This window comes from Pelecanus crispus, chromosome 28 (assembly GCF_030463565.1).
Source record: "Pelecanus crispus isolate bPelCri1 chromosome 28, bPelCri1.pri, whole genome shotgun sequence".
In the NCBI taxonomy this organism is placed as follows: domain Eukaryota; kingdom Metazoa; phylum Chordata; class Aves; order Pelecaniformes; family Pelecanidae; genus Pelecanus; species Pelecanus crispus.
This window is the reverse complement of record NC_134670.1, coordinates 2,099,269-2,121,537: the sequence shown is the minus strand read 5'-3', so window position 1 is coordinate 2,121,537 and position 22,269 is coordinate 2,099,269. Positions and strand designations below refer to the sequence as shown.

General features: G+C 57.5%; 2 protein-coding genes across 2 annotated transcripts in view; one reads left to right on the top strand and one right to left on the bottom strand.

Annotated features, from left to right (window-relative positions):
* The window catches only part of LOC104032779 (polypyrimidine tract-binding protein 1-like), a 213,163-nt gene that overhangs the window by 49,887 nt on the left and 141,007 nt on the right, over positions 1–22,269 (top strand). The window lies entirely within an intron of this gene.
* LOC104025440 (serine/threonine-protein kinase 35) lies at positions 9,538–22,176 on the bottom strand. The gene is made up of 4 exons (XM_075725262.1): positions 22,172–22,176; positions 19,243–19,715; positions 13,758–14,502; positions 9,538–9,637 (listed from the first exon to the last, which is right to left on the bottom strand). Exons 1-3 carry the CDS (start codon positions 22,174–22,176, stop codon positions 13,793–13,795), a joined length of 1,188 nt encoding a protein of 395 aa, XP_075581377.1. The 3' UTR covers positions 9,538–9,637; positions 13,758–13,792.

The following is a 22,269-nucleotide window of genomic DNA, read 5'->3' as shown; positions in this document are numbered from 1 at the left end:
GGCCCTTGCTGGCAGGCTCATCCGAGCAGCGAGCATGCATCTCCCTTTTTCCAGGAAAACTTCCCAAGGTGGGGGGGGGGGGGGGGGGGGGGGCATGTTTGCTTGGATGTGGGACAGAGAGCCAAGATGGGAAGTGGGAAAGTTGCTGAGCCTGCAGCCTTGTCCTTTGGTCGTCACCTGCAGTCAGCCTGCACTCGGGGCTGCGGCCAGCGGGGAGCACGGTCGGGCTAATGTCCGGATGCAGTGCTCCCAGGGAGCCGGGCGTCCGCCCTCCCCAGGGCACGGGGCATGAAAGCAGCTCCAAGGCTCAAGCATTCGTCCCACTGGGAACGCAGTGACCAGCACCTTTAGTGCCAGTGGGCAGAGCAGGGCAGGCAGAGCTGGAGCCTGCGTCCTGTGATTTATCACCTGGCTCGTGCTCCCTTCCATCTCTCAGGGCTGGCGTGTTAATCTGCAGCGCCAATGTGCCGGATAAATCAGCCCAAAGCGTTCATTCCCACAGCAGCCTCCGAGCAAGGGGGGGACTGCAAACCCCCAGGGCTTGAGCAAGGCAGGGGCATTTATTTCTTGCCATTGAAGGCTTAGAGAACATTTGTCCGTGTTGCCAAACATACAGCCCAGTATTGGGGTGTTTCTGGAGGAATTGAGGCTCACAGTAGGATAATGACCTGTTTGGGTTTGTAGAAGAGGGGAGGTGAACCCTCGACTTCCAGTTTAGTGCCCCAGAAGGCTTTTCAGAGTGTGAATGAGTATCTTTCATGCTGGCCCTTAACGCAGGTTAAACCGGGAGCGACCGCAGGGCTGGATCCATGCAGAGGGAGCAGAGTTGGAGCTTGGAGCGATGTGCTGCTGGGTCAGGCTTTGCTGCTGCTTGCAGGGATGCTCGTCCCGGGGGCCTCATCCAGCCCTGATGCTGGGGCCAGGGGCTGTGGCACTGCGTGGCAGTGGTCCGCGGGGCTGATCTGTGGGGGCTGGCGGGGCTGCAACGTGGGGTTGGAGCAGGACGGTCGCTCCGGGAATGCTGACAGCCCCCGGCTCCGGTGGTGGGACAGCAAGGGTGAAGTCATGCCCGTGCCAGCTCAATCATCTCTGCTGGTCCCGGGGGAAGCGCAGGCTTTGGCAGCTCTAAGTGGGGTTGGAGGTGGATGCAATTCTGCAGAGCAAGATTCCCTTGCAAAACCTGTAAAAAAATTAAAAATTAAAGTTCTTGGCTGAGAAGCTTGTTTAAAGATCTTCTCTCTGGCAGAGGAAATAAGGTCTTAATTCCCTCCGTTGCCGCTTGCCTCCCAGCACGTCTCCACAAGTGCTGGGTCCCCAGAGGAGCGCAGGCCATTAACTCTGCCAGGAAACAAGCTGGAGCCGAGAAGTGGCTTTTGTTCGTGGAACCGAGCCTGGCCTGAAGTGGCTGTGGGCGAAGCTGCTGCCTCTGCCACGTGCGGTCCCTGCTGTGGGGAGAGGCAGGCGGACTGTGCGCGGGGTGGGCACCCTGCACCCTGTGCAGCCCCACAAACGTGCATTCGAGGCAGATACAGCAGGCAAAAAATGGATTTGGCTTTCTGACTTGGCCACCTTTCTTTTCTGAAGCCTTGGCTGGAATCGGGAGGTGGTTTGGGCAATGTTGCACCCCCTGCTCCATCCCCCGGGTCCCCCCAGGCAGGGCTGGCATCCCTGGGGCTGCCTGGGGTTTTTTGCAGGAGGAAGGACGGGGTGGCCATGGCCATCCCACGCACATTGGGGGCTGCGCTGCTCCTGTCCGCGCTGGCGCTGGAAAGCTGTTGGGACGCTGTGTGCAACAGGATAAAAGATGTTTAATAAGTGGCAGCTTGACGCCATCCACACGGCCTTATCCGCTGTGCGGCAGAGCACCAGGGCTGGACTGGCCCTGTGCCGAGGACCCCCACGACCATCCTGCAGCCAAACCGGGGGGGCAGAGGGTGGGGAGGGTCCACGGCGGCCGGTGGGGAGAGCAGAGCCCCCTGCCCACCAGCGTGCCAGCTTTCGTACCCTCGCGTTTCATCGTCACCTCCATCCGCATGAAGAGCCTCGCCTGAGCCATCTCCTGGCTAAATGGAGTGCATGGGCTTACCGCAGCTTTAGCTGCTCATCCTCTGCTTTCCTGGAGCCTGACACGGGGTAAAATAGAGCTATTCATCGATGTGGCGATGAGGCAGACGCATGTCCTGTACCAATAAAACAGGCCTTGCTCTCCTCCTACCAGCTCGAGCAGTTGGTGTCGCTCTGCGGTCCAGTGAGGACCGCTTAAGTGGCTGCTGCTTGAGGAGCTCAAGAGATCTTAAAGGAAATATGGACTTATGTTTTGCACCAAATGACTTAGCGCTTTAGCTGTAAAATGCAGTGCCAGAGCCTCTGTGGAGAGGAGGCTCTTGCAAAAAAAACACTACCGTGTGTTGAAGCAGGGAGAGCGAAGCTGATGGCAGCATCTCACCAGGGCTCTCTGACGTTAAATCCCACAGGGGTGAGGTTGGTGCTGGCCCCGCTGGCCTCTGGGACCGCGTCTGGCCTTGTGGCCGTGCTGGCTGCCATGGGTTTCCTTGCCTATGCCACCCTCGCCCCGCTGCCTGCTCCCTGCCTGCTGCCGGGCCGTGGCCTTTGCCACGTGCAGCTCTCCCGCTGCACGCGGCCTCTCCCGGTCCCCAGGGAGCAGCAGGGCAGGGGACGGGGGGTGCTGGGGTACTTTTGTCAGCTCTCAAGTCATCAAAGAGCTTCGCAGCCCTCTTTGCATACGAAATAGGAGGTCCCCAGAGAGCAAATCCAGAGTGAAACATTTCTCCCGGTGACTGACACCAACATCGCTCTGTTAATGATGTTAAAAGCTTTTCTGCTGTCGGCTGTGCCGTGCGGTCACCTGCCCTCACCGGCTTCTTGCCTGCAGCGTGGTGGCACACGTGCGAGCTGACCCGGGCTCCCAGCCCAAGCTCCTGCTGGAGCTCATCCTCATCACATTTGCAGGGGCCGAGCTAACGAGACATGTTTTGTGTCTGGTCACAGACAAGTGCATGATGCTACAAACCCTGAGGTTGGCAAAATGATCCCTGTCACTGGTGGAGCTTAAACCAGAAGGGAGTCATGGGAGCAAAAGGAGCCTCCTTGGAGGTGCAGCAGCATTTGTGCTGGGGAGTTTGGGGGTGACTGCACGTGGTGGGGGACAGCGAGCCATGTCCAGGGCAGCAGGATTACGCAGCATTGCTGCAGGCAAGGTCTGAGTGTGCATCTCCCAACAAACCTTTCCTCTGCTGTGTCACCTCCTCTCCCTCCTCCGGCGGGATGCCGGTGATCTGGACCCGGTGGCAGGGCCCCCAGCTCCCCAGCCTGCAGCAATGGTGCAGGCAGCCCTGCTCTCCGTGAGCAGCGAGCTGGTGACCGGGCACTGGCAGCAGCGCGGCACAACCACTCTCCACAGCTGCACTTGTCACCGGGACGGGGACAATCTCGGGATTTGTCCTGCACCCGCTGTCAGTGCGACCTGAGCCGACCCTACCCCTTCCCTGCCTGCAAGCAGGATGCTCTGGGCAGGACCGCTGAGGATAGGGGGATGTTTGAGCACCCGAGGTTGCCCTCGCAGTGGGTGCCATGCGGTCAATGCCCCTCAGCCCCGCGATAACCCAGCTGGGAGCTGTGGGGCCGGCCTAAACATGGTTCGGGCCCCCCCTTTGCTTGCCTGCTGGTGAGCAGGGCAGCTCTGGCCCCTTGGCACCGCTCTGGCCAGGGCTGACCAGCCCCGCTGCAGCCCCGCTGGGCTGAAAGCATCCATTTTAGGTCTGTTGGCAGCGATTAGGGAGCACGATGCTGATGCCCATGCGGGGGGAGCCCACAGCCCTCGGCCACGCAGCTGCCGGTGCTGGGGCTGCCGGGAGTGAGAGCGGGAGGGGAGCACTGGCCATCGAGCACGTCCGAGCACATCCGAGCACGGGTGTTGTGGCTGCCCCGGGTTGCACAAGGTGCAGGGCCCTTATGCAAGGGCTGGCGAGCGGTGGTGCATGGCCCTGTGTGCCAGAACGCCCTGTGTCCATCACCAGCTCAGGGTGGCCCCAAGCCGCTCAAAACCCGGGCAATTGCTGGCTGCCGTTCCCTGCTCGATGGAAAACTTCTTGTCGCCACAGGACGCGGCTCAGCCTTGCTGTGCTTTTCCCGTTGCAGATGTCAGCTATGGGACAGGGGCTCCTGGCTGGAAATGGGGCTACAGGGGCTCCTGGTTGCTGCGACTGGCTTGTTTTTGTTCTGCGCATCTGGGATTTGGGGCAGAGGATCTGTGCAAAGGGAGAAAATACCTGTGGCTGCTAAAGCAGCAATTCTGCAGGGCATTTTCCTTGCTGGGTTTGCAGCCACCTCCGGGAGCGGGTGGCTGGCTGGGCAAGAGGCTGCTCGTCCTCTTCAGCTGCCGAACCACGGGGCTGCCAGGGAAGGGGCAGGACCGGGAGGCATTTCTGCAGGCAGCGTGCAGGCAAGGGCCGAGCTCCTCTGCCCCGCTAATCGCCGTGGCCTAGTTGGTGCCTGCAGCGAGAACAGGGCTAATCCTAATCTGGGGCGAGGACAAACGGACATGGGCGCCGTGTGCCAGGGAGCCACGTTCTGGTTGGCACCAGCCGCCGTGCCTTGGTTTAGTGCCCTAAGCCCCCAGGGTCAGGCCAGCTAGCCCAGCTAGCCCAGCGCAGGCTTAGCCAAACCTGCCCTCCGGGACAGAGCCGCTACCACTTTGGGGCCTTGGTCTACCGACCGCTGCTTGGGGACTCCCTTTCCTTACAAACCCGCCGCTGGCAGCAGGGCTGACAAACGCATGAAACTTGTCTTTCAAGTTGTGTGTGGCTTTTCAACCCCATCAAACAGCTTTATTAACACAAACATCTCAATTTACAAAGCCTCTGCCACTCATACACATCAGAGTACCCCCAGTGCTCAAAGAACTTAAACAGAACGTCTCAAACCAACCTGAGCAAACCAGGTACAAAAATATATTTATATAAAGTTGTTCACACATAGGTCCTAGATTACCAGCTTCTGTGCAAAAAAAAAAAAGAAAAAAAAGAAAAAATACAGGTTCATTTACCAACATAATTAACTTAGCTTGGAGTCTGGATTTAAGCCTTTTGCTCTTGCTAAGCTCAGCGCGGGGGCTGCAGGGAGCCCAGAGCAGGGCTGGGCCAGGGTGCCCCTGTCCCGGGGCTCACCCAGCACTGCTGGGACCCCAGCCCCTCCCTGGAGTCGCAGGGAATTGGCTCTGCAAAGCTGTTGGGGTTTGCTGGATGAATGAGCTGAAGGCCCGGGCTGGGGACAGGCACCGGGCTGGGGACACCAAGCACTCCCCTTTTAGCCCCTGCGAGCTCTTCCCGCAGCCTGGACATCACCCTGGGACTTAAAAACACTTGGGCAGACTGCAGAGAAACAGGGTTTGTCACATTGCAGCTGGAAGAGAGCAGCTCCCTGCGCTTTCCTTGCAGCTGCGCCCACCACCCTGACACCCCGCTCTGAAGGGTGAAACGCTTTTGGAGGCAAAGGGCCGCACGCTGGGACGTGCCCGGTTACCGGCTGAGCAGCAGAGGAGCCGCTGGCGCAGCTCTCCCCACCACGGGCAACGGCTCCCAGGCAGCACCTCGGCAAGGGAGCCAGCAGCACGAGCATCAGCCACATCCCACTGCCGAGGGAGCCGCGGGCTCTGCTTTCCAGATGCTGCCCCTTGGACCTGCGTGGCCTGGCTGAAGGGATGGGAGGCTGCGAGGAGCCGGGGTGAAGCACAGCCTGCTCCCGTGGCACGGCCGAGCCGGTGCGGGGCTGAGTCCTGCATGCCTGACCTGCGGCAGCATCGCCAAAATGTGACCAGGAGCCCCCTTGCCCCTGGCAGCTGTAGTGTGAGGCTTGGGCAGCACGTGCCTGGAGCTACCGAAGGAAAGCAGCGACATGTTTCCTTGCTCTCGTGACCTGCAGAAAGCACCGGGGAACGTGTCCCGGTTTGTGCCCTGAAGCAGCTGGCCCATGACGCTTGGCAGGCTTAAACCCAGACTCAATACTGCATACGGAGGAGACACAACGGAGGATTTCCACAACAATGGTAATGCTTGTTTTAAGTCTTATTGCTGCAGAAAGGCTCTGAGAGCCTCTGATATGTGAAGGAGCTGGGTCCCGAGGAGTGAAGGAAGACCACAGGGGTAACTTATCTGTCACTAGCACCGCCGAACCTCAAACACAGCAGCAAGGGGACAAAGGGGGAGCTACCCTAACCCCTCCAGGCTAGAGCCACCTCTGCTCTCTCCTCGCCACGGACCGAAGCTGGCCGGGAGATCCCCACGACACCTGCACGATGCCAGCGGTGTCAGCCTTGCTGCACGCTGGTGCAGAGAACACGTTTCCCAATCCTCTTGAGGCTTAGCTTGTTCCCCCCACCCACCCCACAGCCCTCTTGTAAACAGCATAGTCAGAAGTAAACAGTTTCAAACAATTGCTCCCCCGGCACGGGCACCGGCTGGGGCCCCACAAGCCCGGAGGGCGGCAGGGTTTCACCAGAGGGTGCTCGGTTCCCCCCACACTGACCACCCCGCTCCCGGCACCTGGATGCTCAGCTTCGCTGTGGCCAGGAAGAGATGGAGACAGCCCGGCCCTGGGCTGGGCAACGGGCTGCAGGCTCGCTGCTGCTTTCTGAAGCTTGAGTTTTCCCAGCGGCGCATCCTAATGCCAAAAACATCTACAGCGGGAGGAGAAGTTGAGCCTGCAGCAGCTGCCTGACAGACCCAGCTGGGAAGAGAAGCCTAAACATCCCCCATCCCACAGCACCTGCAGGTTTGAGCTGTTCCCCGTTCCCACCTTGTTCTAGAGGGAGCGCTGGTCCGGGCCAAAATAACTGGGAGGAGAGATGCTAGGAGCTGCAAACACAAGACAGGTTCCCATATAGTCTGGGGAGTCGAGCACAAACAGCAGCAAAATCATCAGGGAGAAACGCTCTTAAAAGGGCAAACGAATCAGGGAAACATCCACATTGGCCAAAGGCTAGCAGCACTAGGTCTCATCCTTGGAAGTGTTTGCTAAATCCTAAGTAAGGCACTACAGTCTAACTCACTAACATCAAACTGCTTTAAAGACACATCTACAATGCAAAACCTGAGGTAGAGACGTATAGTTTGAAGATGGCCTGAAACGGCGATCAGACACATCTGCAATGCAAAACCTGAGGTAGAGACGTAGAGTTTGAAGATGGCCTGAAATGGCAATCAGACACATCTGCAATGCAAAACCTGAGGTAGAGACGTACAGTTTGAAGATGGCCTGAAACGGCGATGGACCAAGAGGGGTGACCCTCCCAGACGCTGCCTGCCAGGTTCGCTCCTGTCCCCAGAGCAGAGCACGGTGCTGGCAGCTGGCTGGAGGCAGCAGTCCCAGTGAGCAGCCCACTCACCACCTTCCATCTCCATGTCCTGCATTTCAGGCTTGGTTTCCACACATGGAAACCTCCTGCTAGGAAGCTCCCTTCTCCTGGGGCGTAATGCCCCGGTGTGGGGCCCTTCCAGCAGGGAAAGCCATGTGAGAGCAGGGCTGGGAGGGTAAAGCCCTCTCTTACTGCATCCGTTCAAGCCAGGGTTAGGTTATAAAAGTTGTAACAGTCAGGAGCAAAGGCTCTGTCAGGTGGAGGAAGGATGGTCCAGTGATCAGGGCACCAACGGTGTACTTGTGAACTACGGGGTTCAGCTCTTGTCCCACCGCAGCCCTCCTGGGGGATGCAGGGCTCTGCAAGCCCTCCCCGGCAGCTGGGGAGAAACCCGCCTGCAGCTCCCGGGCACGGCCGCTGCAGGGATCTGCTGCTAGCTGGAGAGAAATGAGCGCGGCCGAAGCACTGTTCAAAGCCCCCGAGAGTGCTCTGCGGCCAGAGCCGAGCACAGCGCCTGCTCGCCAGCCCCAAAACCGCTCAAACCCCAGTAACCAGCCTGGAAGGAGTCTGCGCGGTCACAGGCTGGCTGTGGCTGGCCACAGCCCGCAGAAGCATCCCTAGGAACAAACAGAAGAGCAGCACGGGAACGGGGCCTTCGCGCCAAATCTGTGCTGGCCGAACCTTCACAAGTCACAGACGTGTGGTCTGGAGCCTCCTGGCATCATCCTCCTAAGAGGGACCTGGCCCTTCTGCAGCGACAGCCTTAGCTTTGTGTCCTGGAACAGATGGAAGAGGAAAAAAAGAAACCCCTCCCTCCTTTCCCTGCTTTAGCTCTGCCTTGGCCCACACGAATTGACTGCATTTCCATTCATTCCCACGAGGTAGCAAAGTCCACTGAGTAGATACGAGGAGGTGCTGCCCGTGCAGGAACCTTCCAGTGATGACCCAGGAAAGCTGCAGCCTGCACGCAGGCGAGGGGCGGCTCCCAGAGCCAGGCATGAGGGGGTCAGGGGGACCCTCTTCTGCCTGCAGCCCTGGCCAGCTCCGGTAAGGGCTGAGCACCCAGGCAGCTCAGGAGCGATGCTGGGTCAGACCAGCCCGCTCCCCAAACCGCTGCTGGGTGATTTAACCTGGTGACAAATGTTTTAGGTGGTTCAGGACCCGCAGGGTGGAGAAGAGCTGGTGCTTTACACTGCATTTACAGTGAGCAAAGTCTGAAGACCATCAACATGGGGTCAGCCCCAGAACATTAGTGTTGCTCTAAATACAGGCAAGGAAATTGAGTATTAGCTGCTCAGCTTGAGGTTCCAATCTCCTTACCTGAGCTGTACTGTAACAGCATTGCCTTTTGCTTCCTGCAGACAGGGAAAAAGTACTTCACCGGAGGCTAGAATCTAGTCCGTAGGCCATTTAGGCCAAACCTCCTCCTCTCCCAAGTATTGTTCCTAACAACTGAAGTTTGGCATTAAATGCATCAGAGCAGTAGGCTGCTTTCTGTTTCTCTTGTATGCAGAACGATGTGCACCTGAAAACGTGCCTACGGGCTCCCCATTGCCCTCTGCATGAAAGGCTGTAACAAACATCACTAGGAAATCCAGCTCAGGGAGAACAAAGGTCTGCCCGTCGCAGCAGCAGACCTGCCTTGCCGAACGGCTTTCCAGCTTACGCTACCCTATCCTACTGTCAACTGCTCATAGCCTGGGCAGCACCCACCTATCCAGAAGCTGCCTGGCTATGAAATTATTTAGCTGCTTGCAACACGTGGGCCGAGAGACTCACTTTTTCTAAAGCACTGCACTCCCAGTGCAAACCTAGCCATCACTTTGCTCCTGCTGCCCCTAGGCGAAAGCAATAGTTTTAAACCCAAAGTTGTGTCCAGCTGGACTCGGAGCTGGTGCCTGGCAGCACACCTCGCTGCTGGGCTGCTGATTCCCACCTCCTTATGAAACCAGATCTTCTCTAGAAACATCTACTGAGTCAATGGCAGCACAGGAGACATGGCAAGGGCTGGGCAGGGGCAGCTCTGCTCCCTGGATCTTGTTTAAAAGTCTCATGAGCTGCCAGCTTGTGCTCTTCTCCCGGCTTCTGCAGCCCCCTCCCGCACCTCGAGAACACCTCTTCCCAACAAAACAAAGTAACACCCAAAGATTTCACGTTGCCAGAGATTCTGCAGACCAGGGATCTTCTGTATCATCATCTTCCCTTATCTTTGACTTCCCTCGTTGCACGTAAATAATGGAGATTATGGGTCCCTGGCAAACAAACCTGCAAGAAAAACAAGAAAGGAGAAAGAGAGGTCAGGTATGTCAGCAGTTTTGTCCCGGTTACTAGATTGTGACAACGTCCTGCCAGCCCTCCCACTGCCAGCCGACCCAGGCTGCAGGTAGGTCAAGCAAGCAGGATCACTGGTTCAGTGTGCTCGCTGCACCTCTCCTTTCCTTCCCAAGCCTTAATTAAAGCATCACTTGAGGGGCTGGGAGAACTCTAGACGAGTGCATGCCTTCTCCTTACACGGCCTCAGCTAATGCCCGCGAACAGCAATGCCTACGAACGACTGCACCGGGTGGAAGGTACGATGGCAACCGGATTGGTGCTGGATGGAGGGGCTGGAAGATGCTGCTGCGGAGAGGGAGCCCACTCCCACAGCCTTCCCGCTGCTCCCAGTTAGTCCAAGATGGGAATTGCCACGTCTCTCTACTTCGCAGTGCTTTCATTAGTGATCCAGGCACTGCAGGTCTGGAACTCGGTTTACAGTCATTTCCTTCTCAGGAGTGATTCAACCAGCCCTGCGCAGCGCACTGCCAAGGTCAGTACGCACCCAGCTGACCCAGCACATGGGCTGCGCTGCGATGGGTCGGCTGTGGGTTTAGCATTGCCCCGCACGCCGGTAACGCAGCCCCATCCCGCGGGGCTCACCGCGGTGACAGCCCAGCTGACACAAAGACGACCATTCCCACAGCAGAGCCCGGCCTTGAGGGTCCACGTGATGCAGCCGCGGAGCGCCGGCTCCCACTCCTCTGCATCCACACACCCCAGGAAAGGTGGAACAAGCTGTGACACTGGGGACACCCTGCACCGCTCGCCCTGTGCGTCAGCAGCAGCTCGGGCTTCTCGAGTGGCTCTGCAAGAGGGGGTTAAAATCCATTTTGGTGCAACTGAAAGCAGAGCAGGATGGGTTCGCAGCACCGGCTGCGCTGCACTTGCAACAACCTCCAAGGCTGCTCAGCGCCAGGGATTTTAGGGAAGAACAGGCAGCTCTGCTGCACTGGTCCCTGCTCTGGCCAAAGCCCCAGTGCACAGCATCCCCCACAGCACCAAGGGTGCTGCACCAAATCCTCCACAGCCCTGGCACTGCACCCTCCTGTCCTCTGAGCTCAGGGACGCAGAAATGCTCAACTCTGGACATAAGCCAGCAGCATTTCCACCCGGCTTGTTTGCAACCCAGTAAATTCCCTGTGGACATCCCATCCAGCAGCAAGTCTGGACCCAGCAGAGGAAGAGCATGCACACGATGTCACTTCTGTGTCAGAAGCATATCATTCAGGATGTCACAACCTTCAGAGGAGGGACCAGTGGAGCTGAGGCCAGGGGTTGTGCTGGGAAGCAGCAGTGATGGTTCGATGAAAGCTGGGACCTGCCTGCCCAATGGAGGGACCTGGGGGTCTCCCCACTCTGTCAGCTCTCCTTGGGAAGCTGGCAGCTCATGGCTTGGACGGGCGTAGTCTTCGCTGGGTAAAAAACTGGTTGGGTGGCCAAGCCCAGAGAGTAGTGGTGAATGGAGTTAAGTGCAGTTGGCGGCCAGTCACGAGTGGTGTTCCCCAGGGCTCTGTTTCGGGGCCAGCCTCGTTTAGTATCTTTATCGATGATCTGGATGAGGGGGTTGAGGGCACCCTCAGTAAGTTGGCAGATGACACCAAGTTGGGTGGGAACGTTGATCTGCTGGAGGGTAGGATGGCCCAGCAGAGGGACCTGGACAGGCTGGACCGATGGGCCGAGGCCAGCTGTATGAGGTTTAACAAGGCCAAGTACCAGGTCCTGCACTTGGGTCACAAGAACCCCATGCAACGCTACAGGCTTGGGGAACAGTGGCTGGAAAGCTGCCTGGCTGAAAAGGACCTGGGGGTGTTGGTCAACAGCCGGCTGAACATGAGCCAGCAGTGTGCCCAGGTGGCCAAGAAGGCCAACAGCATCCTGGCTTGTATCAGGAATAGTGTGGCCAGCAGGAGCAGGGAGGTGATTGTGCCCCTGTACTCGGCGCTGTCACCAGGCTGCACCTGGAATCCTGTGTCCAGTTTTGGGCCCCTCAATACAAGAAAGACCTTGAGGTGCTGAAGCATGTCCAGAGAAGGGCAACGAAGCTGGTGAAGGGTCTGGAGCACAGGCCTTATGAGGAGCGGCTGAGGGAACTGGGGGTGTTTAGCCTGGAGAAGAGGAGGCTGAGTGGAGACCTTATCGCTCTCTACAGCTACCTGATAGGAGGTTGTAGTGAGGTGGGTGTTGGTCTCTTCTCCCACAGAGTGAGTGATAGGATCAGAGGAAATGGGCTCAAGCTGTGCCAGGGGAGGTTTACATTGGAAATTAGGAAAAATTTCTTCACGCAAAGGGTGGTCAAGAATTGGAACAGGCTGCCCAGAGAGGTGGTGGAGTCCCCATCCCTGGAAGTGTTCAAAAAACGGGTAGATGTGGCACTTGGGGACATGGTTCAGTCTAGTCTACCCTTGATTGGTTTAGTGTGGACTTGGTAGTGTAGGTTAATGGTTAGACTGGATGATCTTAAAGGTCTTTTCCAACCTGAACAATTCTAGGATTCTATCTTAAGGGCGTTAAATATTTTACACCGGGGCACGGAGGGGATAGTTTGTGGACCAGTTTGGACAAACCAGCAATGACAACACTAGACCTACCCCATGGGCCTTTCCATTTCCATATTCCTATTTCTCTGCAAACAGCACAAAGCTTATCTGGGCACATACATAGAAAAGGAATAGGCAGCACATCACTTTACATACGCTCAGGAACCCTCAGGTGGGCAGCGAGGAGGTTTTTTAGCAAAACCTGCCAAAATGCCCCCACTTTCCCCACCGCCCTGCTGCCGGAGGCTGGCTCTCAGGAGCAGGCTGGGGGCACGGCCATCGGCTGCAAGGCTGAAGGCTGGGTGTTTGCTGGCTACGGCAGCCATTTCGTCCCTTTCTGCTCTCTTGTATCTATGGTCTGCTCTGGTCCAGCAGCATCTGTGCTGTTTCAGGGCTGGCGAGCCCAAGCTGCAATGCCAGCACCTGACACAGGCAGGCTTTCAGAGGTCTGTGACCAGCAACAGTCAGGCAGCTCTGCAGGAGCTTGAGAAGGACCTGGGCTGGGAAGACATCAGCCTTGCTCCTTGTAATCTGTAATTTTTCAGTTTTATTGAAGCATTTGGCCAGGAAAATCCCTAGTAACAACTCTTGTTTACAGACAGCTTTGCCATGCAGGCAGCACCTCCCAGTCCTTCGGTGTCACTGGTCAGTGACGCTGCCAGCTACCCCACGTCCCTGGGGATCCTTCCAGACCATGTGTGATCACCCAGGCCTCAGGACTGGGACCTCAGAGCTTGTGACTGTTTAGGAACCAAGCTGGGGGGAGACGGGAGGGGACGCTGCTTGAACAGAGGTGAGCTCAGTCTGAGTACAGCTCTTGGGTAAGCTTCTTTCCTGAGCAGACGCAGGTCTACAAACTCAGACACTGGACACCAAAGCATCTTACTGGGTTTGGGCAACTGCAGTTCGCACCAAAAGGAAGTCCTGCCTTCAGCAAGGAAATGAAACAAGACAAACCCACGTGCCTCATAGGTGAAAGCAAAGGAAACAGCTTTGTGCTGAGACAGACCTGCCACTCCACTCAGTGCCTGCTCACCGAGCCAGCTGAGCCCCGAGCTGTCCTGTCTGAGTCTCAGAAGGGAAGGGGCCTGGGCTAGACAGCGAGGTGCTCTCAGCACCGACTGCAGAAATTAAACCACGCAGCAGAGGAGGCAGAACTGGTAGCTCCTTCCCTGCCCCTGGGAGAGACGGATGTACCCACACCTGATGTCAGGGGATGCTCGTGGGTCTCTCTGCCGTGCACCAGCCTGCCTTAGCCACTGGCAGGGCCTCTGAGGAGCAGGGCTCCTGCCCAGCCCTGCCAACTCCGTTGCACCTTTGGGCAGCAGCAGGACATGCAGCTGCTAATTCTGCTTCCCACCTCTACTTTATTTTTGCAGTAGAATAGGTGGAAAAAAACCTCAGCAGCAGTGCTCTGATGAGTCACTATAGAAATAGCTCTGGGAACATAAAAGACTCCTTTGTGTCACTACGAAGTACATTATCGAGCTGGTACAGCAGACAGAATAATACAACAACGGCAGATCACTTACCCAGCTGCAACGCACAGCAGTGCCCTGCCCTGAATTTAAGCAGCACATGTAACCTGGTCCATTCTGGTTTCAAGCTCAAAGGCATCAGGTTGATCCTGCTGGTTAGCAGCCAACATGCCTTTCAAAAGCTGCTTGATCCCCTCAGACATGGAACTCCTGCGTTTCTGAGGGATGTGCAGCTCCATCTTTGGGTTTTCTAGCAGTACTTCCCCGACAGGCACAATCTTGGTCCCCTGCTTGATGTAGGTCCCCAGCAGCTTCTTGGTCTCCACATCGATGAACGTTATCCTCTCAATCATGGCCCAGATGATGATGCCAAGGGCGAAGATGTCAGCCTTGGCGGTATAGTGTCCCTCCCAGACCTCAGGCGCCATGTAGAAATCGGAGCCGCAAGCCGAAGACAGCCAGTACTTGTTCACATTCACATTTTTGTTCTCATGCCCACCCTCCTTGCCCCGAGCAGTCAGGCCAGTGCAGACCTTGCTCAGCCCAAAGTCAGCCACCTTGAGAACAGGGGTGCCAGACTTCTCGGTTATGAGGATGTTGTCTGGTTTCAGGTCCCGGTGGACAACACAGTTCTTGTGCAGGAAGGCAATGGCGCTGGTCAGCTGCAGCATGAAGCACTTGTTTGTCGCTGGGTAGGGTCTTTGTGAGAGCATGTACTGGTTGAGGTCTCCGCCTTCGCAGAATTCCATGACGAACCAGAGGTAGCAAGGCTTCTCCGTGAAGCACAGGATCCTCTCACCTAACCAAAAGGGACAAAAGCAAGAGTGGCTTTTTCAGACACATGTTGTGGTTTAGCCCCAGCCAGCAGCTCAGCACCACGCAGCCGCTCGCTCACTGCCCCTGCCCCGGTGGGATGGGGGAGAGAATCGGAGGAGTAAGAACGAGATAAGAACAGGGTTGAGATAAGAACAGTTTAATAATTGAAATAAAGTAAAATAGTCATGATAATAGTAACAGTATAAGAATAATAACAATATCCAAAGCAAGTGATGCACAATGCAATTGCTCACCACCCGACGACCGATACCCAGACAGTTCCCGAGCAGCGATCGCTGCTCCCCAGCCAACCCCCCCCAGTTTATATACTGAGCATGACATCACATGGTATGGAATAGCCGTTGGGGCAGTTTGCATCAACTGTTCTGGCTGTGCCCCCTCCCAGTTTCTTGTGCCCCTGGCAGAGCACGGGAAGCTGAAAAGTCCTTGACTGGCATAAGCAGTACTTAGCAACAACTAAAAACATCAGTGTGTTATCAACATTCTTCTCATTCTAAATCCAAACCACAGCACTGTGCCTGCTACTAGGAAGAAAATTAACTCTATCCCAGCCGAAACCAGGACACGCATTACAAAATGTCCACACTAACTCAGTGCAGGCAAGGAACAGGTCTGGTTTATATGGATAGTAAGGGCCTTAGGAACATGACCAGGACCTATCGCACTGCAGGGTACCAGCAGCGATGCTGGCACTGCTGTGCCTTCGAGCGCTTTGGGATCCTGTCAAGTGCCACGCACCGGCACCACGTTTATCTGAGCCCATTGCCCGGGAGCCAGCTCAGGGACCTGTTCCCAGCAAAGCGCGGGCGCGTGAGTGAGACTGAGCATGTGTCTTCTCAGGGGCTCGCAGGGAACTCAGAAGCGGAGGGTTATTTTCCTGCGCTGCTGTCAGGCAATTCTCCCCAGGCTCTGACAGCCGAAGCAGCAGAGACTAAAAGCACAATTAGCAGCGAGTCCATGGGGGGCGGGGGTGGAAATCAGTTCTACGTGAATGCCAGCTCTCCCACCTGAGCTCTGCTGCAGAAGGCAAAGGCTGGCTTATACCTTACACTTTACTAGTATAACTGCAAGTGGGGAGTAAATCACAGCCCTTAACGCTGTGCCAGTACAGCCTTGTTAAGAGCAGTCACACCAGTGGCAAAGCCTTGCAGCACACTGGCTCTTCTCAGACTAAATTTGGGGGTTTAAGCATTGTGTTTGTGCTAGGGGAGCTCTGCCACTTCCTACAGCTTTCATTAAGCGCCAACAAGTCTTTAAAGAGAGGAAACTGGAGGCCCAAGCAGCAAACAAGGTTTAAAGGCAATCTCAGCCTCGCTCATTAGTGTTGCTACCCAATATTATGCTCCAAACAGCTTCTTCCTTCACCAGACATCTCGCTGAGCTCTTCAAGCTCAGAGCATCTCAAGTCCAATTCACTGCATCGAGGTTTTACTCCACAACCTCCCTGCCAAGGCAAACCACTCTCTTGCACATGAACTAGACACGTGGAGAAATGCAACACCTTAATATCAGCTAATGGGGCCGGGGGTCTGCTGCCGGCCCTGTTAGCCAATGCCAGGATGCAAATCCCACAGCCAGACCCCACATCACCCACACAGAGCACCCAGGTGACAGACAGAGCCTGCACACGCAACCAGGGTACTGTTCTGCTCTAGGAACTGGGGGGGGGGGGTTATCCTCAAGCACCGTAAGAGAGAAGCTGGAGGACACCACTCGCCTCTGCCACAGTGAACAAATCACATAGAAACACAGAATCATAGAATCAGAGAATGCTTTGGGTTGGAAGGGACCTTTAGAGGCCATCTAGCCCACCACCCCTGCAGTGAGCAGGGACAGCTTTCACCAGATCAGGGTGCTCACAGCCCCATCAACCTGATCTTGAATGTTGCCAGGGACAGGGCCTCTACCACCTCTCTGGGCAACCTGTGCCAGTGCTTCACCACCCTCATTGGAAAAAACTTCTTTCTAATGTCTAGTCTAAATCTAGTCTTCTTTAGTTTAAATCCGTTATTCCTTGTCCTGTCACAACAGGCCTTGTTAAAAAGATTCTCCCCATCTTTCCTGTAGGCCCCCTTGAGGTACTGGAAGGTCGCAATAAGGTCTCCTCGCAGCCTTCTCTTCTCCAGGCTGAACAACCCCAACTCTCTCAGCCTGGCCTCATAGGAGAGGTGCTCCAGCCCTCGGATCATTTTGGTGGCCCTCCTCTGGACCCGCTCCAGCAGGTCCATGTCCTTCTTGTGCTGAGGGCTCCAGAGCTGGACGCAGTACTCCAGATGAGGTCTCACCAGAGCAGAGTAGAGGGGCAGAATCACCTCCCTCGACCTGCTGGCCACGCTGCTTTTGATGCAGCCCAGGACATGCTTGGCTTTCTGGGCTGCCAGCGCACATTGCCGGCTCATGTCCAGCTTTTCATCCCCCAGTACCCCCAAGCCCTTCTCCGCAGGGCTGCTCTCAATCTCTTCATCCCCCAACCTGTGCTGATACCGGGGGTTGCCCCGTCCCAGCTACAGGACCCTGCACTTGGCCTTGTTGAACCTCATGAGGTTCACACAGGCCCACCTCTCCAGCTTGTCCAGGTCCCTCTGGATGACACCTCATCCTCCTGGTGTGTCAACCGCACCACTCAGCTTGGTGGCATCTGCAAACTTGCTGAGGGTGCACTCGATCCCACTGTCTATGTCATTGATGAAGATGTTAAATAGCACCGGTCCCAGTACGGACCCCTGAGGGACTCCCCTTGTCACCGGTCTCCATGTGGACATCGAGCCATTGACCATGACCCTCTGGATGCGACCATCCAGCCAATTCCTTATCCATTGAACAGTCCACCCATCAAACCCCTATCTCTCCAATTTAGAGAGAAGGATGTTGGGGGGCACTGTGTCGAACACTTTACAGAAATCCAAGTAGATGACATCCATTGCTTTTCCCTTGTCCACTGATGCAGTCACTCCTTCATGGAAAGCCACTGGGTTGGTCAGGCAGGACTTGCCCTTGGTGAAGCCGTGCTGGCTGTCTTGAATCACCTCCCTCTCCTCCATGTGCCTGAGCATAGCTTCTAGGAGGATCTGCTCCATGATCTTGCCAGGCACAGAGGTGAGGCTGACAGGTCAATAGTTCCCAGGGTCCTCCTTTCTTCCCTTTTTAAAAATGGGCACAACATTCCCCTTTATTCCAGTCAGCAGGGACTTCACCGGACTGCCATGATTTTTCTTTTGCTGCTTTTGCTCCTGTGGCAACCTAGGGAGCACATGGGGGGGGGGGGGTAGGGGCTGTGCTGCAGCCATGGCTGTCCCCATGTGCCCCTTCTACAACCAAAGAGGCTGAGGTGCGATGGGTGCAGCTCAGTGTGCGTCCTCCCTCCCCATCGCCCTCCAAGAGCACGCCTGGCATGGGGTTTGGAGGCTGCCTGCACTTGGGGGGCTCAGCCGAGGGGGCATGGGGAGACTGAGCTCCCCCAGGAGCCTACGGGAGTCCTTGCACACACATTTGGGGAAGGAGGGGGTTGGGGTGAGCTGGCTCCGGCTGCGGCCCACTGGGGGACACGGGGGCTTCGAGGAGACAGAGCTCGGCTGTTTTTCCACATCTTCACTGCACATTGTCAGAGCCGGGTCTGACAAGCAGCCAAGGGAGCAGAGGAAGGGAGGGAGCGTTTCAGAGATGGCACCACCGCAGTCATGGGCTGTGGCAGGAGAAGGTGACCCCTGACAGCCCCGTGCTGCTGCTAAGGGACCCCCGGGGAAGATGGGGGTGTCAGCCCAGGCTACAGGCGCTGCTGCTTCCAGGGCTGTCCCCACAGAGCCAGCACCTGGGGAGGGGAACGGGGACAGGAGAGCACAAAGAACGGCCCCAAAGCTGTAAGAGCTCGAGGGAGCAGGCAGGGCACCGTAATGGGCTGCGGCCTTGGGGTGCTCCGAGGAGACAGGAACACCTGTCGGGTGGAGAGGGAGGAGATGTCCCCGTGGGGTGACGGGGGTGCAGACCGGCGGAGGTCCCCGAGGGACACAAGTGGGCTGTGGGGCAGGGCAGGGCAGCGGAGGGAGCCCCAGGACAGGGTGTTACAGAGGAGGAGGAGGAGGTCAGCACTGGCAGGGGGTGCAGGGAAGGCTGGCCCTGGGAGCAGCACACAGACGAAGGGGAGAGAGCGGAGGGGACACACGGGCAGAGCCCAAGGGCAGAGCACTGGGCAGGGCCCAGGACAGGCGATGCTGTGCAGGGGTCCCAGCGGGTGCTGGGGCTGGGTGGCAGCACCCAGGGGTGCTGGGGGCAGCAGGGGAGCCCCACAGGGACAGGACCTGGGGGGGTGATGGCAGCAGAGGGGAGCACGCCTGGACCAGCCACCGCTGCGGTACACAGGGACCCCCGGGCTGGCAGGCGTGGCTGGGACGACCAGGGGTGCACTGGGGGGGTTACACCGACAAAGGGCTGAGTTAAAGTGGAGGGAGGGGGGCTGGGGGAGCTTTGGGTAGTCCCCCGAGGGCAGGCGATGCCAAGGACGGAGCTGAGCAAGACGGCGATGCTGGGGGGCACAGGGGGCCGCTCAGGAAGGGGGGGGCGGCACTAAGGCAGCCCAGGGCTTACCCAGCGTGGGGGCACTGATAGCAGCGGGGAGGGGGCAGACCCTGGGAGCTCGGGGGGGGGTGACACCGGGGGGGCAGGAGGCCCCGGGGGGCGGGGGCCATGCCGGGAGGGGGCCGGGTACCTTTGAGGGAGCTCTCGACGAGGCGGAGGCACAGCTGGCTGCGCTGGCTGCCGTGGCTCATGCGCTGCCCCCAGCCGTGCCGCTGCAGGACGCACTCCTCGAAGCGCACCGCGCTGGGGTGCCGCCGCCGGAGCCTCGTCAGGGCCCACAGCTCCGCCAGCGCCAGCTCCACGCTCTCGGGAGCGTCGCAACGGAGCCATTTCACCGCCACCCGGGCGCCGCTGCGGCCCGACACCGCTTCGGACACCGCGCCGTAGGCCCCGCGGCCGATCTCGGCCAGCAGGCTGTACCGCGGGGCGCTGCGGCCGCCGCCATGGGGCCGGGCCGGGCCCCGCCGCGCCGCCCTCGCCGCCGCCGCCTCGCCCTTCGCGCCCCGCGGCGGCACCAAGGAAATGGCGGCGGGCGGCGGCACCAAGGAAATGGCGGCGGGCGGCGGCCGCCGCGGAGGGCGGGAACGCGCGCCCCGCCCGCCCCTGGGAGAGCTCGGCCAATGGCGCCGGAGCGGGGCGAACCACTGCGGCGGCGGCGGGGGGGGAGCGGTGGCAGCCGCGCCGGGACGCGGCCTCTCCCCAGCGGCGGGACGGGGCTCGGCGGAGGCCGCCCGGTTTCTCGAGCCGGGCCCCGGGAGCCGGAGCGCCGAGCTGCCGGGGCGCCTCAAGCCGGCGGGGGCTCAGCGCGGCGGCTGGGCCCCGCGCCCCCCCGCCGCCGTGGTACGCGCCGCCCCGCTGGAAGTAGGCCGCTCCTCGGGCCGGCGGCGACCGGCGGCTGCCGCGGGCCCCCCGCCTCCCCTCCCCTCCCCTTCCCGCCAGGGACGGCGCGGTGCGGGCCCCCGGGGCTCAGCTGGGCTGCAGCAGCGGCGGGCTCCGGGCGGGACCCCTTCGGGAGCGGCGGGAGTGACCCGCACCGCCACGGCCCCCCGGGGAGGGGGGATGCCCCGGGGTGGGGGGGATGCCCCGAGGATGGGGGGGGATGCACCGGGGATATGAGGGGGGATGCACCGGGATGGGGGGGATGCCCCGGCGCAGCGCAGCAGAACCGCGCAGGCTGGATCAGCTCTTGAGACAGACAGGGCCTGACTCCTTCCAAATTGTCTTTATAACCGTGGCAGTTCCCCAGGTGCAGCCCACGTGCAGCACAGCAGACTCGGGACGTGTTCCCGGGAGGCACTGGAGCATGTTACTCCCCAGGGAAGAGCATACAGGCCTGGCCTCGGAACTGAAAGCAACATCACTGTGGCAATGAGGGGACTGCAGAACAGCAGACCCTATGCACAAAAGGTTGTTCCCCAGCGTAAACAGCTCCACGCTTGTTGAAACTGGCCTAAAAGACGTAGCAGGAGCTGCGCTACGCCTTGTTAGCTTGCACCTCTCTGTCCTACGCTCCATCACACGCTACATGCTGGCGGCTGCATTTCTGCAGGTTTCCCACTGAGCTGCATAGAAAAAGGCAGCATCAACACACAGCGGGAGACACAAGGATTGCCACGAGCCATGTTGACTGCCAACTTTTAGGTGATTTTGTACAGCCCATCTAAGGTGCTCATGGCATCGGAAACAGTGGTGGAATTTGGCTGGGCTGACTCACATGCAACCACGGGTTTCCCCCGTCCTTTTCTCTAACAGTTCCCCGTTACGGAGCCTGGAACGATCAGGGAGTGTTCAAGAAGGCAGGAGCTGCACTAAGAGCCTCAAACAACTTTCTGAAGCCCCAGCTGAACCCAAACTGCAATGGCTGATCACCACCCTGCAATCTGCCTGCCTTCAATTTCTCCAGTCCATCTTCAAAGATATGTCTGTTGTTTCTTCTGACAGCCACTGTGGGAACATACTCCCTGCTAAGTATTTTTGTTTAAGCCTTCGATCCATTCCTGTCGCTACTGTCAGACTTTAGCTGTCTGTAGCTTTCTAGGTAGGCCACTTCACCTGGCTTGCTCTCGAGACCAGACGGAGACCAGCATCTCCAGAGGCTGATCCACAGGAGCATCTCCATCTGAGGCTCCAGACGGCTCTTGTGGTCCTCAGAGAAGTGGAATGAATTGTCCTGTGGAAGTACTGCCTTGCTCCCTTAAGGAAGAAGAAAGCTTCAACAATTTGCTGCCTTGCATTAGGTGAAATGAATTCCCAGAAAAGTGAGTTAGCAGAATCACCCAGGAGATCTGCGGCATAGTGAAAAACTGAGCCTGGGTTTCTCATTCCTGCTCTTTTAGATCACTCTTTGTGACAACAAAAATCAAGTCACGTGAAAGTGGTCGCTACTGAGAGTATCATGGCTCTGCTAGGACTTGGGAATGGTTTCTCTTGCAGGTCCCCTCAACCGAAGAGCCCTTGTGGCCTCAGAGTGTTTTGATAGACCTGGCTGTGCTGCTTGGCTGACTAACTAGGCATTTTAATATTTCCCATTACACTTGCAGGTGTTTTCTCTCACGCTACACTTCCCTAAGGCCAGAGGCCAGGAGCCAGGGAGACATCCCATTCTCCCACCTGTAACCTACCACGGAGAAAAAGTTCCAAGTTACCAAATTTGAAAATAAATTCTAAGATAACTTGCCTTTGAATAACCCCTGCAGAATTAGGGAAAGGAACAATTTGGTCGAGAGAGCAGGTTGTCAGGGAGCAGGGTCAGGAAAAGCAATTGGAGAAAAGGGAAACCTCAAGTTAGTTTCCTGCTTTACTGCTGTCCTACGCTGAATACTAACTCATCCTGCAGCCAATGTCACAGCTTTGATTTTTTGTTTTCCAACTCATGTCCTGCAGATGATTCCCGTGTACACATGGTATCTGGCACAGTCCCATGAGCAAGCACAGGTTTACTTAGGCATCCTTACTACTGACTGCCGAGAGAGACTCTGGCTGACTTCACATCTAAATACTTCCAAGCCTTGCATTGATCCATCTGGCAAATATCTTCATTTCCTCTTTAGAATACTTACTTCATGGTTTTACCTTTCTTGCGTCACAGAACATTACATCAATAGCAACAGAAATACTCATATGCGAGAGACAAGAATGCATATTGCCATTCAAACAA

Excerpts from the sequence above, each read along its gene's own strand:
- LOC104025440 (XM_075725262.1), bottom strand. Across the intron at positions 14,503-19,242 it reads CGTCGAGAGCTCCCTCAAAG|GTGAGAGGATCCTGTGCTTC; the intron begins GTACCCGGCCCC and ends CCTTTTGGTTAG.